The sequence below is a fragment of the Taudactylus pleione genome, unplaced genomic scaffold (genome assembly GCF_031769625.1).
Source record: "Taudactylus pleione unplaced genomic scaffold, aTauple2 ptg000190l, whole genome shotgun sequence".
Lineage (NCBI taxonomy): Eukaryota > Metazoa > Chordata > Amphibia > Anura > Myobatrachidae > Taudactylus > Taudactylus pleione.
In genome coordinates this window covers 7,859,484-7,878,984 of record NW_028284592.1, presented here as the reverse complement: position 1 = coordinate 7,878,984, position 19,501 = coordinate 7,859,484, and the positions used below count along the sequence as shown (strand labels likewise).

The 19,501-nt window shown below is 47.9% G+C and overlaps 1 protein-coding gene across 2 annotated transcripts in view; it reads right to left on the bottom strand.

Moving 5' to 3' along the window:
• Nucleotides 1–19,501, bottom strand: part of FXN (frataxin) — a 51,483-nt gene that overhangs the window by 15,507 nt on the left and 16,475 nt on the right. For both annotated transcript variants that reach the window (XM_088476611.1, XM_088476610.1), the window contains exons 2-3: nt 17,333–17,424; nt 12,908–13,028 (exon numbers count right to left, since the gene is read on the bottom strand). In XM_088476611.1, coding sequence (XP_088332737.1) covers nt 12,908–13,028; nt 17,333–17,424 — 213 coding nt within the window. The remainder of the gene's footprint in view (nt 1–12,907; nt 13,029–17,332; nt 17,425–19,501) is intronic.

The following is a 19,501-nucleotide window of genomic DNA, read 5'->3' as shown; positions in this document are numbered from 1 at the left end:
CAAAGAGAGGGCGTACCCTCCTACCCACGTAGACACTAGTACCGGGCGAACTGAGAAAATCGCCATCTCCCAGTGGTAGGCCTGTCTCGTCATGCTGACGATATATCCGTAGGTTCAGAAGCAGGATCGGCTGGCAGTCCAGGCCTGCTCGGTTGAAGAAACAGACCTTTAGGCTGTGTCAAGGTCAGGACCCAACAAGATCTACCCTATAGATGGTATCTGCACCTCTGCATTCCCAGAGCGCAGCCGGAACTCTGAAAGTTAGGAGACTGGTATCCAATATAGGCATGTCCACCTATGACAACTGCATATATTACATGAGCGACCAAATACATTTGAACCCCAGACGTGTTGGTGGGGAAAAAACATTACAAATGCATCAGCTCAGTATGCAATAGTATTAACCAACCATGCTATAGCCATGGTAGGATGGGTAACAACCCCTGAAAGCGAGTATACTGATTTCAGGCAGAGTTACCACCTACGGATCAGAAGAATCCGACCACGCAGGAATGGGATGCATAGTAACGTCTGTAATCTGACGAGTAACACGCCCATCCACCCCATGAGGGGCTCGTGATGACCCTCAGGGAATTTGGGACATGAGGCCAAACACTGTTGTAATACCTCATAACTGACAACAGCCAGAGTCCCGCCATGCGATCCCCCCGCTAGTCAGCAACAGGGAACCAGAAGGCACGCAATACTGAGGGTGTATGATACAGGTGCAGGTCAACATTCACTCTAACCAGAATGGACCTGCCACCAGCCCAAAGCAGGGATAATAATACTTGAAATAGGCTTCCCCCCGTGTAAGAGGGAAAGAGCCCAAAACAGTATCCAGTTCACGCAGAGCCAACTGGGAAGTAACCACAGGGCGTCAACCACGCCAATTTGCGTTTCGTAGAAAGCGACATCCACCCAGGGTGGCCGTGGGAATCCCTGCAAGGGGAATGACAGACTATGGTGGCACCAGGGGGATTTCATATACTGTGAAAACCCCCTGCAGGGAGCGGTAGTCTGTGTCACAGGGGAAGAGTGCAAGAAACTGCAAGATACCCTGAGATGAAAAGGGCATTATGGTGAAGTAACCCCCAGGTGAGGTACAACAATGGGGCCCACCCGGCGATCCGCAATTGAGAGGATCCCGAGAAAACAAACCTCCCAAGGGGGTCGTGAAAAGGGCCGGCACCAGATGACGCCACACACAGAACCCTTTATGAAACAAATCCTCCGCACTAACACCTGCAGCACATGACTTGCAGGATAGCAAAAATGGGTGCAGTATAACGCTCTATCTCCTGGTCAAACATATCTGACCAATCTTGGCGGAAATATCAAGCAGTGCCATACTGGTCCTGACTGATGCTAAAATTAGCCGCAGGGACCCATTTTCAGCGTATGCAACACACAGTTCCAACGAAAATGTGGCAACGTGCAGCACGTAACAGTATGTGACAAACCTCACAAATATCAACGAGTATATAAATGTGAGGTCTCAGAACCACCCTAAGTACAGCTGTATTAGGGCAGATAAGGAAAAGGGATAGATATACACTGACAGGTGAGAGAATTAAATACAGACAGTCAGCACTAGCATAAGTCACATACCATGCAGATATATACATAAACATGTCATATAATATACTGCACTATAACACTGCATTCAACTTACCCAGATTCAGTGTCTGGGAAGGCTACAGCGCTGTGTACACTGACCTGATGGTGAGGTACTCAGGGGGACTGGACTCACTGCCCTCTCCGGAGCTCTGCTGCTGCACCACAAGAAAATGGCCGCTGGAGACCTCAGAAGAAGCGTGGCCCGCGGAGGAAGCAGCTCAGCGACGCCAGACTATACATACTGAAAGGCGCGCTGAGCTGATGGGAGGAGCCGTTGTAGCAGGGAAAGCTTCCTCCCCTGGCCGGCTATTAACCTCACGGGACGCCGGCTCCCAGCGCCGATCAGCAAGTCCCTGGTGGTCTAGTGGACACACGGGGTATGGGGGGCACGCCGCCCGAGGCACAGGACTGCATATTAAATGCGCGGATCACCGCAAGCGGTGATCCGCGACCTTCCCTGCTCCCCGTAGATCCGGCAGCAGTCCTGGGCGCCCGCAGAGTCCGGCTAGTACAGACTCTGGGGTCCCGCTGAGATCCCCAGATCAGTACTGGCGTCTCAGCGCCGGCGGGGTGACGGAGCGGCAGCTTAGACGTCCTATGGACAGTCCGACGCTGCTGCTCTGAAAAGTCCAAAGTAAAAATATGAGATATGGTAAGAACTTACCCTTGTTATCTCTATTTCTACGAAGTCCATAGGGTTCCACAGGATACCTTGGGGTATAGGTGTGACGTCAGTCGCAGGGCACCAAAGAGTTAAGCTTTCAGCCTCCCAGGATGCACTAGGTCCCCCTCCTATACCCCGCCCCCGGGCCAAGGCACCTCAGTTAGTTACCAAGCCATAGGCCGGAGGAGGAGAAGGAAGAGAGAGAACAAAGATCTGGACACATACAAGAATCACATTCTCACCAGAGGGAGACGGAAAACCGGTGACCAGAGCAAAGCCCATCTGCAGCACAGGTGCGACAGGGCGGGAGTCCTGTGGAACCCTATGGACTTCGTAGAAATAGAGATAACAAGGGTAAGTTCTTACCATATCTCATATTTTCTACTTCAGGGTCCATAGGGTATCCACAGGATACCTTGGGGATGTCCCAAAGCAGTATCCTTTAAGGGTGGGGACGCTCCTGTGCAGAAAGGAGAATCCGCCGCCCGAAGGAAGCATCCTGAGAGGCGAAGGTGTCAAACCTGTAATACCTCACGAAGGTATGGACAGAAGACCACGTAGCAGCCTTGCAGATCTGAACTGCCGAGGCACCACGTCGAGCTGCCCACGAAGGACCCACAGACCTAGTGGAATGAGCCTTCAGAGAAGGAGGGACCGGTAGGCCTTCATGAAGATAAGCTTCAGAAATAGCCATACGGATCCAGGCTGCCAAAGTTTGCTTTGAAGCAGGCCAACCCTTTTTACAGAAGCCATAGAGGACAACAAAGCGTCCTAAACAAAGAAGTGCGGTCAACATAAGTCCTTAAGGCCCGCACAACATCCAAAGAGGCCTCACCCACGGAAAGACCCGGTGAGTTAAAGGCCGGAACAACTATTTCCTCGTTAACATGAAACTGGGAAACAACTTTGGGAAGAAACTCGGGCCGAGTGCGGAGCACTGCCCTGTTCCCATGAAAAACCAAGAAAGGGGGTCTACAAGAAAGAGCCCCTAACTCAGAAACACGTCTGGCTGAAGCAACGGCCAGAAGGAAAACAGTCTTAGCTGTTAGCCATTTAATATCCACTGAGCCCAGTGGTTCAAACGGCGGTCCTTGGAGAGCCCTCAGGACCACAGCCAAATCCCAAGGCGCCACAGGTGGAACAAAGGGCGGCTGAATACGGAGAACACCTTGCATAAAGGTGCGCACATCCGGGATTGTAGCAATCCTACGGTGAAACCAGACAGATAGGGCCGAAACCTGTACCTTCAAAGAAGCAAGGCGAAGCCCATGATCTAGTCCCGCTTGCAGGAAGGCGAGAATCCGAGACAGACGAAACTCCCGCGGTGCATAACCTCTCGGTCGACACCACTGGAAGAACGTATGCCACACGCGATGGTATATCCTTGCGGAAGACGGTTTCCGAGCTCGTAACATGGTACGCACCACAGAGCTGGAAAACCCCCAGGACCTCAGCATGGCCGTCTCAACAGCCACGCCGCCAAAGACAGCCGAGTCAGGTCCGGGTGAAGACAAGGACCCTGAGACAGAAGGTCCGGTCGTAGCGGCAACCGCAGAGGACTGTCCACGGACAGACCCTGAAGGTCTGAGAACCAGTGCCGTCTGGGCCACGCGGGAGCTATCAACAGGAGCGTCCCTCCTTCCTGTTTGAATTTCCGGATTACCCGTGGAAGAAGGGAGACCGGAGGGAACCGGTATGCGAACCTGAACGTCCACCGGACGGACAGAGCATCCACCAGAGACGCCCCTTCGTCTCTTGTGCGAGACCCGTACACCGGCAACTTGTTGTTGTGCCGGGACGCCATGAGGTCGATTTCTGGAAGACCCCACCTGTCCACCAGTAGTTGAAAAACGTCCGGGTGCAGGGACCATTCCCCTGGATGAACGTCCTGGCGACTTAGAAAGTCCGCCTCCCAATTTAGCACTCCCGGGATGAAGACCGCTGATATGGCCGGAAGATTGCGCTCCGCCCAAACCAGGATCCGAGAGACCTCTACGAGAGCCGCCCGACTGCGAGTTCCTCCTTGCCTGTTTATGTAGGTCACGGTGGTAGCATTGTCCGACTGGACCTGCACCGGGTGACCCTGGAGAAACCGCTGTGCCTGCAGGAGAGCATTGAAGACCGCACGGAGTTCCAAGATATTTATTGGAAGCTCCGCTTCTGTCGGTGTCCACCTGCCCTGGAACAAGTGTGGACCCGAAACTGCTCCCCAGCCCCGAAGACTGGCGTCCGTTGTCAACAGGACCCAATTTGGAACCCAGAACGGACGTCCCTTGTTGAGGTGGGTCGTCTTTAACCACCACGCAAGGGACAGGCGAACCTCCGGGGTGAGCACAATCGTCTGGAACTTCAGAGACTGAGGCAGCCCGTTCCACTTGGACAGGATCAGGTGCTGCAGAGGTCTGGAGTGAAACTGGGCGTATTCCACCATGTCGAACACCGACACCATGGAGCCCAGTAACCTCATCGCCGAGTGTAAGGACACCCGGCAGCTGTGCAGACAACTGCGCACCCTTGACTGTAAAGCAGAGATCTTGTCCTCCGTCACGAAGATCCTTTGCTGTCCCGAGTCCAATAAGGCTCCAAGATGCAGAATCCTCCGAGACGGGATTAGAGTGGACTTCTGCCAGTTGATTAGCCAGCCGTGCCGTTGCAGCAGTGCAATGGTCAGGTCCAAGTGGTGTAACAGGAGCTCTGGAGATCCTGCCACCAAATAACAGGTCGTCCAAGTACGGCAACATGCGGACTCCTTGCAGCCGCAGAGAAGCCGCCATGACCGCCATAGCGTCCTGTATGTCCAATGACACCATGTAGTCCCCAGGTTCCAGCGCCAGAATGATGGACCGTAGGGTCTCCATCCGAAACTTCGGGACCCGCAAAGACTTGTTGAGTGCTTTGAGGTTGAGAATCGGACGATATGACCCATTGTGTTTCTGTACCAAAAATAGATTTGAATAGAAACCCTGGCCCCTCTGGGAGAATGGAACAGGCACTATAACTCCAGCCTGGAGCATAGTGTGCAATACCTTCCGCAGCTCCGTAGCCTTGTTCCGGTCTGAAGAATCGAGCCGGGGGTCTGTGCCGGAAGGAGAGGGCGTACCCGTGAGAGACCACCTCCAGAACCCAAGTGTCTGTCGTAGTGAACGACCAACACCGGGAGAACTGCAGCAGGCGGCCTCCCACCCTGGGATCCCCCAAGGGGAGACCCGGACCGTCAGGCCGCAGGCTTGTCATCTGGCTTGGGGGCCGGACGTCTGGTACTCCATGCCTGTTTCCGGGGCTTGACCGATTTCTTAGGGCCAGCCTGTCGAGGAAACGACTGTGGTTTGGGCCTGCCCTGGGCCCTAGATGACCGAAAGGACGATGGTCCAGAACCAGAAGGAGCAGCGGCCGACGGGAGACAAGCTGATTTGGCTGCCGCCAGCGTGGCCACAATCTTATCCAGATCCGGACCGAAGAGAACTTCTCCGGTAAACGGCAACGCTTCCAGACCTTTCTTGGATCTGCGTCCGCCTTCCAGGATCGCAGCCACAAGGTGCGACGAGCAGCTACCGCTGCTGAAGAAATTCTAGACACCAGAGTACTAATGTCTAGAGCCGCCTCGTTGATGTAGGTGGCCGAATCACGGAGATTGCCAATCAACTCCGCCTGTTCGGCCGGACAGTCGGATTCAAAAGAAGCCTCTAATGAATCCGCCCAGCGCTCCATCGCTCTGGCAACCCAGCAAATGGCCATAGCCGGCCGTGCTGCCCCCCCTGCAAGGGAATAAGCGGACTTCAGGCAGATTTCTACCTTGCGGTCCGTAGCATCCTTAAGGGAGGACATGGATGGCATCGGCAATGTGGCACTACGGACAAGACGGGTCACGTGAGAATCCACCTGTGGAGGGGATTCACACTTAGCAAAATAATTATCCGCGAACGGATAAGCCACCGCCAGGCGTCTCTGCGGCTGGTATCTTTTGCCAGGTTGTTTCCACGCCTCCTCTAAATGGTCCACCAACTGACCCGAAAGAGGAAAGACTGTGGCATCGCCCTTCACATCTTTGAAAAAGGCATACTTAGATTTAGCCGCTGGGGGAACTTCGTCCTCAATCACCAAGACTGTGCGGACCGCCCGAATAAGTCCAGGAATATATACTTTGGACTTAGCATCAGCGTCCTTAGTATGGAAAGGTTCCTGATCGTAAGGATCCAGAATCTCCCCATCATCAGACGTCCCTTCGTCATCCTCATAAGGAGCGGACAGAGACGCCACCGGCCTTTTATGAGGCCGCATCACAGACTCCCCTTGCAACACATCCGACAAGTGCTGTACAGAACTCGTCAGGGAGTTAACCCACGCTGGCTCCTAAGAACCCGGGAGCGGGGAAATAGGGAGACTGTGGGGTACCACCAATTGTCGTGGGAACCCCTGCATGGGTGACGACACCACAGACTGCTGGGACAAACCCATCGGAGTAAACGCGGGCTGCGGAGCTAACTGGCCCACTAAAGCTGTTAACGCCTGAGCGAAACAAGCCCAGGGCGGCTCCTGTACCGGTGCTGTAACCGTAATAGGCCGCGCCATGGACAAACACTGCCGGCAAAGGCCCTCCGCGCTACCCTCCCCCTCCGCTAACGGTACTTTGCACGTGGTACACTGTAGCCGGAGGGGAAAATCACTTTCAGACATTATGGCACCACGTATGTGACCTCTCTCACCAATTAAGTATTAAATAGGCGAGAGACCACCCTGCAGCACCGCACCGCAAGGGCTTTAGCAGAAAGAACAGGGACAGTAATAAAGCTGACAGTTTAGAGAAGAAAAGTTACAGGCAGCGCTAGCACAGTCACATACAATGCAGAGAAATAACAATTCCTGCACTAACAGCGCTGATCACTCAACTACACAGACACAGGGCCTGGTAGGACACAGCGCTGCATACACAGACCTGAGCCACAGCGGAGGAGAGGTATGCGGGGGGACCCAGACCACGATGCTTCCTTCCAGACTTCCAGCAGCGTTCACCATGCGTTGCAGAGAAGATGGCCGCCGAGGAGCAGAGAGAAGCTGGCCTGGGGGAGGAGCGCTGACACAGGACCAGTCAGCACAGTGCAGAGAGGGCTGTGTGCAGCGGGGGAGGCGCCGGCTGTGAGACAGGGAAGGCGCGCTCCCCTGGCATGCATTTAACCCCTGGGACGCCGCAGCGCTACCGCTCTGCTGCGGTCCGCTGTCCCAGGGGGTAGTGGAAGCGCAGGTTGGTCGCCTGGCTCCACGCTGCAGCCAGTCCCCAGGGAGCCCCCTGCCTGGGGACTTAGGACCATGTGATCAGCGGGGACCCACCGCGGGACCCCGCTGCTTACCTCTGTCCCCCTTGAATCCGGCCATGGTCCGGAGCATCTGGGGTCACCGCTAGCTGTGACCCCAGACGCCCACCAGCATCCCCGGATCAGTACCGGCGTTCTGGTACCGGCGGGGTGTAGGGAAGACAGCATGGACGTCAGGACTGACTGTCCATGCTGTTCATCCAGATGTGCAGCCACAGCTGCATGAAGAAAAAGCTTCAGGGGCTCTTCTAGCCCCCACTCCAACAGGTGCACCCGACTCCGGCCGGGCACCAAACTAAACTGTGGTGCCTTGGCCCGGGGGCGGGGTATAGGAGGGGGACCTAGTGCATCCTGGGAGGCTGAAAGCTTAACTCTTTGGTGCCCTGCGACTGACGTCACACCTATACCCCAAGGTATCCTGTGGATACCCTATGGACCCTGAAGTAGAAAATAAAAAAACTCTGTACTTAGAAAAAATAAAGCTTAGGGGCTGTTAATCAGCTCCCCACTGCACTAAACGGTAAACCCGACTCCGGCCGGGCACAACTTAAACTGAGGTGCCTCTGACTGGGGTGGGGTTATAGGGAGAGTGGACCCAAGTGCATCCTGGGAGCTAAAAGCTTTAACTGCGTGGTGCCCGGATTTGGTTCCCAACCTATACCCCAAGGTCAACCCTGTGGACCCCCTATGGACCCTGAAGTAGAAAATAAAAATACAAATGTATAGATATCATGATAAAGTGCACACTTTTAATTACAGTAAGAGGAGGAGTTAACAAATCTTGGAGATAAAGTGGAGAAGTTTCTCATAGCATCTTATCAGCTTCTGTAATTTTTCTAGCACAATCTATAAAATGAAAGTACAAACTGACAGATCAGTAGTACATCGCTGGGTGAGTACAGATGATAATTCTGTGAACAACGTCGTGCACAGACATATCGCATCTGCCCTGCAGCACAGCCGATCGGTATATCTTGCATATACAGTATGTGGACATGTCTGGCTCTGTGTACTGGTGACCCGCACGTACACTTGTAGCTGGAAACCGCCAGTGACTGACATCTCAACTGGGCGGGCAAATTTAAATTCCAACCCAGTGATGATGTCAGCGCAGACACATCGGCTGAACGATTGGTACATGTGTATGCACTTCCCAAGCGCTAGATAGGTTGGCCTGCTGTGTACCTTACTCGAGAAGCTGATTGGTTGGTACATATCCACCTCTCTCTCCCTAATTGTTTTACTTGCATGTCGATCCGGTTTAGCATAATAATATTTGTGTCGAGCAGTTAGTCAGTGACCAAAATTGTGAAACATGCAAGTGACGGCATATTGAAAAGGAAAACCTCTCTGCCTGGCTACAAATCTGACACACCGACATCTGCCACAAAGGCTGACGGCATCTGTCTGGCAATGTATATGGCAGGTAGCATGCTGCATAGATTAAACACTACAGAAATTTGGGGTATACTATTTAGAGCTGCCATATGCCCTTTTTGAAAAATAGATTAATCTCCAATACTACATTTTCTTTTTTTTTTTCCCTGTTTTCTTTTACAAATACTATAAAATCCAAAACTAAATTACATGTAGTATTATAAAAGACCCCGCCACCTAAAAAAAAAATGACATTAATAATGAATGGTTACATGTCTTACAGTGCAGGACAGAGTATTGTAAGGAAGGAAATAAGACTATAAGGAGGCGTTGCACACAGATTTATAATTTAGTAATACAATGTCCTCTCTGTTCAAAATCTATTTTACCATGAACAAGCTCAGCCAAGGATAATAATGGTAATTAACTTAATACTGTGCGCCTGTCCTATGACTCAAAACACTTCTACAATAAACAAAAAACAGGGATAATACTGGCTGCACTCAGTGTTCATGCCTCATAAAAATCACAGTACATTATTGGTACATCACAAGAGGCTGCATGAATTGTCCAGAGCTGCACACAGTGAACACACTATTAAACTGGTTTTGTAGCAACTTTCAGCCATTTCTGTAAGCTTGTGTCACATGGGAGCTTTCAGCACTTGTATGTTTTAGCCATAGGTAGCACGGTCATGTAATTGCCACATATGTGCTGTATTACGTAAAATGGGCAATTCAAGCTTCCATGTACATACACGCATATAGGAAATAGGCTGTCCAATGTTTTATCTAGGGTGCCAGGATATAGTAGATGCAGCGTAAGATATGGAAAGTGATAAAGTTGTAATTCAAACACCAAAGTGTTTATTTACAGCCTATAAAATATGCAGCGATGTCTCGGGGAGTCAAGTGCCCTTTCTTAAGGTAATGTAGCGGTTTACTAAAAAGGCACAACCTGTAAAAGTGTAACATAACCTGCTAATGCTGGCTAAGGTCCTCATTGCTAGAGTGTGTGAGGATAAGTGGGGCCCAGCACTGTAAGACTGCGTCATTTGGGTAATAATCGTACGAAAGGATTGTTTCTACTGGCAGGAATTCTAGGCAGAGATTTGACAGGATTTGGAGTAGATGGCTTGGCTTTCCATGTACTCTTCGGCTGGAGGTTTCCCCTTAGATCTTCTGGTCTCACTTGCAGGCTCCCGCATTTTTGTTTACTCACTGGATGAAGATTTGGCACCTGTCTCTGTTACCCTGACTACATTCTGTTTATAATACTTTTACTATAGGCTCCGAGGGACACAGGAAATTACAGTATGTGTTGCTGGAATACTGTAATATTTGGAATGCATCAACTGTACCACATCTCTCCTGATATGCATAACTCTAGTACAGTGATACTTCCCTTAAGGTTGTTTTTTGATGTATGGCATGATGTTTTTTTTTATTTTCTCGATTGTGTAATATATATATTTTTTTTTTTTTTCAAAAATCAATAAAAAAAAAAAACCACTTGATTTAACCACTTACACTGGCTACTATTTTTTACAAAAAACACTCAGGAATTTTTTCTTTACAATTGAATTAGGTCAAGAACATCCATAACATTAATACTGATTTTTTAGAAATTGACTACCTATATATCTGAGCATAGATGATTGGAACATCACAACTTTACATTTTCTCAGGCTGCTCCAATGCGGGAGGATAAAAAGGATCCAGAGGGGCTGGGAGGTACCACTGAGCTTGGCGACTGCTGGAAGATTAGCTTCCAGCAGCTGCCCGCCGGCGTTTCTGCCTGTGACCAGGTCAGGAAAAGCCCAGCCTGGTGTGGTCACATCTCATTAACTTTGAATCACTTCTGCTAGAAAAAGTAGCCAGGGGCTGCGCACGACCCTTAAACTAAATAGATGTATGTTAACATACATCTATTTAGTTTAAGGGTCGTGCGCAGCCCCTGGCTACTTTTTTTATATTGCTTCTTACTGGATAAGGTCAGAGATCTCCCAGGGCAGCAGCACACCTTTTACATTGAAGTCCACACTATTAGCACAAGGTGCGCTAGACCACCATCCCACATATAATTACACTTCTGCTAGAAGATGCCGTATGCACTGTCTGTACAGTTAAGAACAGTGTTTTCACTACTCTATCATATGTCTGTACAGGAGGATCCATCTTCAGAGGGAATGTAACAGGGAAAGTGTGTTTCCTTCAGTATAGTGTGTGACTATAGGAGGCTCTTCAGAGTCCATGTAACAGGGTTAGAGTGTTTTCCCATCTTTATAATATGTCACTGTGACAGCTCCTCACAACAAACACTTTGGGGGGCCGGAATAATAGTTTTCAATTGCTTGTGGGTGACTGTTCTAACATGAATAAAGTACCTCAGAGTTCCTTAGGTAAACACCTATGGGATTATATAGAACATGTTTTTCTCAAAGAACTGTTTTCGGAGTCACGTGTACATTCAAGTATTTGATTAAGTTTACCTTTACGGTGAAAAAAACATATTGCCCAATGTAATATTTAAAAGGTTTGTTTGTAGGTCACAAAAAAAAAGTGTAAATTCTGAATCCATGGGTGCAGTCAAATGATACTGCTTTTCCACCAAGATCCCACCTGGGACACTGAACACGGATTTCAAGCCGTGTCACAGTGGCTTGAACCCAATTTAAACCGCAGGATGGACCCGGGATATTGCCGGGGCTTACCTCTGCCGGCGCTCGGAGATTATATCATCTCCAAGTGCCGGTAAATGCAGCTGTCCCTATGCTGTGAATGGGACCCAGGTCAGATGACCCGAGATATCCGTTTCCACTGAGCCTTACCTTTGTAAAACACTGCTCAAGACCCGGGAAGGAATGCCAGGTCAGTCGACCCGGGATTTTTTTCTAAGGAGCCTGCTCCATTGAGCCGCTACCTGGGTTGATATGTCCATAACCCAGGTTTTAGTGGCAGTGGAAACGGGGTATAATTCTAAAAAGTTTTGCGCAGCAAAGATATTTGTTGGTCCTACTGAAGTCTAAAAGGCGCGTATCCACTACACGAGAAAAACGAGCGATTGAACGAATACGACATAGTTATTGTTCATTAATCGTGCAGTGAATATGCCGGCAACGACCAGCGATGCACGCTCCCGCTGGTCGTTGTCGGCATTTGTCATCGCCTGAACATGCAGGCCGACCTACCGATAGACAGGTTGTGCATGTTCGGGGATGAGGGAGGGTGCTTTCACTGGACGACATATTCAGTGTGGGCACAATATTCACTGAACGTGATGATGAACGATTACAATGTTGTAATCGTACAGTGGTTCCACTCTCGTGTAGTGGATACGCACCTTAACTCTATACAAACTTGTATACTAAAAACCTATGCACCTCCAAAAATATTCAAATATGTTTCTACATTCTACAGTTTTAATCATAATGCACTGTTCATATCTTCTTGTATAAAAACCCACAGCAGCACCTAGTGGTGAATGGTGGGATTATGGAATAACAATTCTACGTGAAGACTTCCATTTCACATCATACAAAAAACATATTTATGAAAGTAAAACAAAATCAATGACTACTTAGAACAAATGTGCAACTGGAATCTTTGAATTTCACAGTATTCTAAATTTATGTGATTTATTTCTGGCTTATTCAGTTTTCATACATTTTGTACAGAAAAAGACAGGATGAGTAATTCAACACCATTGCACTATTTACAATGTCTTTCTAATATGTACACTGTACGGAGATCTCTTGCTACATTTTATCTAAATAGATTTCTTGAAAATAGGTGAATTAAAAAAATAAAAAAAATTACGCTAAAACGTGTGCATTATTCTCCTAAAATGCCACAATATGAATTTTGATTGATAGATCTCATACCCATAACAAGGGTTTCAGGAAGAAAACAATCAAAAAGTATGTAGAGGTACATACCCCAAAAGAGACATCATAATCAGGTGGTGTAAATGGTTGGTCAGCCAGATCCTCAAAGAACTCAGCCAGGGAATACAGTGTATCTGCCGCCAACCTCTCATAGGTGGTTTCATCTAGAGTACTATAAACAAGGAACATATACTTAGTGTAGAAACCAAGCAGTCTGAATCTTGCAGCATGTAGAAAAAAAAAAAAAAAAAAGTGTAGATTCACCAAATGCACCTTTAAATAAGCAGTAATTAGAGTTGTCTGTAGTAGAGTTTCCATGTGCGGGACACTGCAGCTTTTCTTTATTTTTGAGATGAGAGAGTGGGCTGCATCCGGCCAATGGCATGGAACAGCACAGTCACCACTGTAAGGCCAAGCGTGGCTGCTGGTCAATTACCTTTAATCTACTTTAACGCAGCAAAAATCATTCCATTATTTGAAATGACTACTCTTGTACAGCAGGTAAAAGCCATGTAGTTTCAGTATGAAGCCATTGCTGCTTTACAACACAAAATAAGTACCACTGGTGGAAATGACCAGTAAGTTCATTGGGGCAGATGTACGCAGCTCTGGGAAGTGATAAAGTGCAGAGTGATAACTGACCAGCCACTCAGCACCTAACTGTCATGTTACAGGCTGTGTTTGAAAAATGACAGTTGGGAGCTGAGTGGTTGGTCGTTTATCACTCTCCAGAGCTGCATACATCTGAGTTACCTTCCCATAAGCCGTCAACACTAGCAGTATTGTCATCTGTGACAATGTAGAGAGAACACTAGCCATCATTACGATAGTATACTGCTTGAAGAACTGAAGGGGTATGTGACTATAGTCGTGGGTACAGGTCTGTACATAGCATATACAGAGGCTGTAAAGGGGACAATAGATCTATGTATAGTAAAGAAGCAGCTGTTAATGTAGTGAGCATAAAGTGGTTATTGGAACACAAGACTACATTGCAGTGGGCACAGATAAGTACTAACATGCACATGAGACTGTAATGGTGTACGGGATGCAATCGGGAAACCGGCTGTCTTCATCCCGACAGCCGGCTTCCCAACTGCTTTATCCCGGCGAGGGTTAAATGACAGGCGTCTATATCTAGACGCCTGTAATTTTCCTGATGCTGGGAGACCGGCGCCCGGCATCCCGATCGAAGGGATGCCGGGCGCCGCGAGCGGACAGCCCACGTAGGGTTAGGTTTAGGGCACCCGGGGGGGACTTAGGGTCAGGCACCCCCCCAGGGGACTTAGGTTTAGGCAGCGGGGAAGGGGGGGTTAGGGTCAGGCACTTGGGGGGGAGGTTAAGGTTAGTTTTTACTTACCTACGGACGATCGGGATTTCCAGCGCTGTCGGCCTGCCGCTGCCGGGATTCGAACTGCCGGCCAGAGGGACGGCGGTATTTCATACCGATCCCAACATAAAGCTATGTATAATATAGAATACAGCCGGCATGAGGCTATTGGGACTCAGGCATTGAAAAAGTGCAAAATGTGGTTGGAATGGCACAGTTATGCGCTTGTGGCTGATGTTGGGTACAAGGCTATACATGATGGGCACTGTGAGGTTATGCTAGTGTACTGGGAATATATGTTTTGGTAAGAGACAGGCTGTTATGCTTGATACAGGGCTATGCATGGTGGATATTATGCTGGGCATAGGATTGTTTACGAAGGGCCTTAGACTATTACAGTAGGGGGGCATCACGGTGTTGTAATATGGGACTGTTATTGCTCTTGGTCTGAGGGGCACAGTAGTTACTCTTTTGCTGTGATGAGTAAGCAAAATATCCACAATCATTCTGCATAACGCACAAAGTATATTATTTTTCATCATACTATGCATATTTATATTAATGCATGACCATGATCAAAAAGGTAATTACAGTGAGAATCCTGGACTCTATAATGGTAGATAACAGTTTTATACTGTGAGATTATTTGTATTCACTATATAACTCAGCAGCATTTAATGTATACATTTTCTACACAAGCATCAGGAACATAAAAATATATATATATTTTTTAATAAAATGTACAAGGCATATATACCATTATGTATGCACTGTATATCAAATACAGGATGACCATTAGGGGGAACTGAAGGCGAAGTACTAAAGCACCATACAGAGAAGCACTCATGGAAAGATTCAGAAGATCAGCACATTTATTACAATTCGTTGCTAAATAAACCCCATTACTTAATTCACTTCAGTTTAATATTTTAAAAGAAGCCAAGACCTGAAATAACCTTATTACAACTAGATAGGTAGGTTTTTCTATTGCGCTCAGCCCCTCTGTTGTGGTCTGTCTGGTGTGAGGTGTATGCTTAGGGCCCAATTCAGAAATGCAACTGTAGGAAACGGACATCTCCTTGCTGCATCTGCGATCCCAGCACTGCGACCGAGGTCGCAGCCTGGCATCACCATCGCAACCATTGATGCTCCTTTGGCCAGGCTGCGGAAGCTGAAATCTGGCCTCATCCCCTGGGGCGATATGCCCTCGTTTCCGGTAATGTGGCCAGCCACGGCCCCAAATACCACAGCATGTCAATCATGCTGCGGCTTTATTATAATTAGTATTAAGCCTTATTTATAGGGCACCTCAAGTATCCCACAGCACCGTACAGACGGCCAAACAATAAGACAGGAGAGGGTAGAAAAAAGTACACTACTAATAGCACTACAAATCTCCACACAGCCACTGATGCTATTGAAATGTGTGGCAGATGAGAAGTAGGCAATGAGAACAGGATGGAGGAAGGCCCTGCTCATTGAGCTTACAGTCTAAAGCAGGGGTGGGCAATAAGCGCCCCTCCAGCTGTTGTTGAACTACAAATCCCAACATGCCCTGCAAACGTTTTAGCATGGCCAAATAGCAAAACTGTGGCAAGGCATGCGCTGATGTGTAATTTTACAATAGCTGGGGGGGATGCTCATTGACAACCCCTAGTCTAAAGGGAAGGGGGGGGGGGGGGGACAAATGAAAGACATAAGGAGTGAGTCAGTGTAAGGGGAGCTAAGGACAGAAAGCAGGAGTGAGAGAATTGGAGAGTGCAAAAAGGGTAAGGTAGACTATGTGGTGACATGGCTAAGTGGTGGACGGATACGCTTTTATAAACAGGTGGGTTTTCAGTGCCTGCTTGAAGCAATGCAGGCTAGGGGATAATCTGATGGAATGAGGGAGGTCATTCCAATGGTGGGGGAAGCTCGGGAGAAATCTTGAATTCTGGAGGGAGATGTGGTAACTAGAAGGTAGGAAGATGGCGGCCGTCATTGGTCGACCGGAGAGGGTGGGACTGTATAAGGAGAGGAGGTTGGAGATGTAGGGAGCTGTGGATTTGGAGAGGGCCTTGGGGAAGGGTTGGTCCGAAAGAGAGATCACAGGACCTGTTCTGCACATGCGCAGACCCTAGTCCAAATACATTTATTTATTATGAATGCAGGGTAAATACTGGCTGATTTTGCCTGTAAAACAGGCTGGACAGCTTTATACTGTATTACACTGTATTTACACAGCAATTTAGATTTTAGATTAGACACACCGCTCCCAGATCTAAATCTCTCTGCACATTGTATATCTGCCCCACCTGCAGTGCACCATGGTTTTACAAACGTGCAAAGTTACTTGCTCTTTTTTGCTTTACCCCCACCTCAGAATCAGGCCCAACATGTTGCATTGGTCTAATTGTCAATGGACTGATTCAGAGTTGTACGCTAATGCTGCCGTAGCTGTGATTTTCGCAGCTGTGGATGTGCACAAATATGCTAATGCAGCAGCCAGGACTTGTACTGAGACGTCCATCTGAGTCATTGCAGCTGTCCGCAACTGTGTACACGCAGCATCGGGCGCAGATCAGATAAACATCAACTCCTTGAATTAGTCTGTAGTCATTCAGAATGGCTGCCGTAAATGAGACGCTAAAAGCCACACTGGGCAGCGGGAGTTGAATTGGTTCCGGAGCTATTCAATTCAGCGCACTGTTTAGTACGACTATTACAAGTGAAGTCAGACAATGGCAGTTTTCACAACCTAACCTGGGTGTTTAACCGCGAGAACCGTCTTTCTCCGACTAAAGTGCCTGTCACGAGGCTGCTAACACCACGTTAAACTGGAAAACAGCCTCATGGCCGGCACATTAGTCGAATTTCTCATCGCACCCTCAGGAAGATGCAAGAAGAAATAATTTAGTGGACCTAAGAGGGAGCTGAATTGAATAGCTCGGGACCAACTTCCCGGCACTAATGAACTCCCACAGAATTGAATCAGCTACTAATAGTCTCTTATGACAGCTGATGAAGTCCCCCCTGAAAAATTAACCAACTTTAGAGAGAGTGTTCTTTAATGCTTCCAAAAAATACATTTTATATAAATAGATAGAAAAAAGAAAACATATTGTTTTTATTATAACTAGAATAGGCTAATATAAATAGTCACTTACCTTGTATTAGTCAAAGTTCCTGCTGTTCTGCTAATGTATTTTGGAATGCTCCCCTGGATGTTTTGTACTAGTAGATTTGAAACATTTTTGTCCTAAAGAGAAAAAAAAACCCAGGCACAATGGTGATTTACAGATGTCTACTTATATTTTGTGAAACTTTTTTAAAAGGATTGTGATAAACAGAGTAAGGAAAACACATGTAAAGTACAATCATATGACACTTTGCCAGGAAACCTAGTATCCAGAAGGAAGAAAATAAATGAATGAATATTGTAAGACTATCTTACACACAGACATGATCACCAAGTGTGCCCTCCTGCAGCCACGAGCTGTGCCAATGTACCAAGTATTAAGCCGCGTGATACAGAAATATTTTTTGGGTGCGTTTTACTTGATTTTAGTGCTCCAATTTCATTAAAACCCCTTATCCAGTGACTAAAAATCCTTCAAGATTCTGCTTTAAAGACCAGGGCCATTTAGATTGTTAAGTCAGTCCTATAGTACAAACTTTTGTTTTAGGACACGTTCCACTCACCAGCACAATCTGACAGTGAAGAATTCAGTTGCTATTTCTGAACATCCCAAAAATCCCAAGCCATGAAAACACAATCACAATTGCTGCCACTGGCTGATGACACTAAGGGGTGAGTGCAATTCTAGGCAAGGTGCACGAACTTCTGTCAGAACACCCACACATCGCTGCCACCAACATCGGCAATTTTCCGGTGCTTAGGATAATTAGCAATTGTGAGCTACCAAAATTTTCTGGGATTGCCGCGGAACAATGCCAAGAATTTAATTCCCCTAGGTATCTTTTCCACTTACCAAAGATTTACAATTATACATTTGCACATACTGTCCTTCAAAACACTGAGCTTTACCCTAATTAACTAGTCAGACATGTATTTATATAAATAAAAGAGGTTTATTCTCATAATCTGCTCAGCCATGAACCCTGCAATGAATAAATCTGGAGTTACATTCCATGGGAATAAAAATAAATAATATAAAGACAGTGTTTCTGCTAGACTGTCTCAGTGGGGCGCCACACCCTGCCCAATTTGCAATCAATGATATGCGCCCCGCCCTTATGGCGGTGCCCCACTGAAATAGCAGTGTCCCGCAGGGGGGGGGGGCAAGGAAGGCCCAGTGAGACAATCACCGGCGTGCGTATAGCAGTGCCCTCCAGCAACAAGCACCCTGCCAAGCCTAGAAAGAACACTATATAGACCAGGCTGAAAAAAAACAAAACAGACAAACAAACAAAAAAAGAAATTAAAGGTGGTGTACTAAAAAGCTGTACTACCACATAGGTAAACAGGATTTTTGTTGCTCACTGTTAAATCCCTTTCTCTGAGTCCATGTGGGGGAGACTGCCCACCATGTGGTGTTAGGGCATCAGGAAGAGCACTTAGGGCAGGATTCAGTTAGGCTCTATACTTACCACATCAGGAAAAGGGCTTGTAGCCTCTGACTTTTACACTCAGTTATTCAATTACATGTCCTATTCCTTCTGCGATAAATCCACGCTCTTAGGCGTGTCAACCCACAGATTCTGGAATAAGTGACCTGAGCTATGCGCTAGCTCATTTGCAGCAGACGCAATAACCGCATAAAGCCCTACTTACCACAGATTTCTGTCCGAGCCTCAGGATTGGACAAACCGAAATCCGCCTTAAGCCTGTGTGCTTATGGCGGGCTGCAATTTCATAGCCTCGGGCATCTCTTTGAGGCTAACTGAATCCGGCCCTTAATTAGGTTATAGTATTCCCACTAGGCTGTTTTAACGGGATACCGCGCGCTGCCTGATTTTAAAATGGCAAAATGCGCTCTGCCCTTTTAGCAGAACCCTGCTAAAACAGCCTGCCCTGAGCCTTCCCTACCCGCGGGTGGCAGTGTCACACGGGTGGGAAAACTTGTGACCAGTCACCGCCGGGTGAATAGACGCTGTGCGCATGCACACGGCATCTATTCACTGTCAGGGGAGAGCTTGGGGGAAGCCTAGCACCTCCGTAAGTGCTGGGCACGCCCCCAAGTGTGATGAATTGGGGGCATTCCACAAGGACATGCCCCCTCCCTGATCAACCATGCCCAATTTTTGGGAGCGCGCGCTACCCACATTCTAGCGGGAACACTAGTTTATGTTCTGTATATGTGTCCCACCCCTAC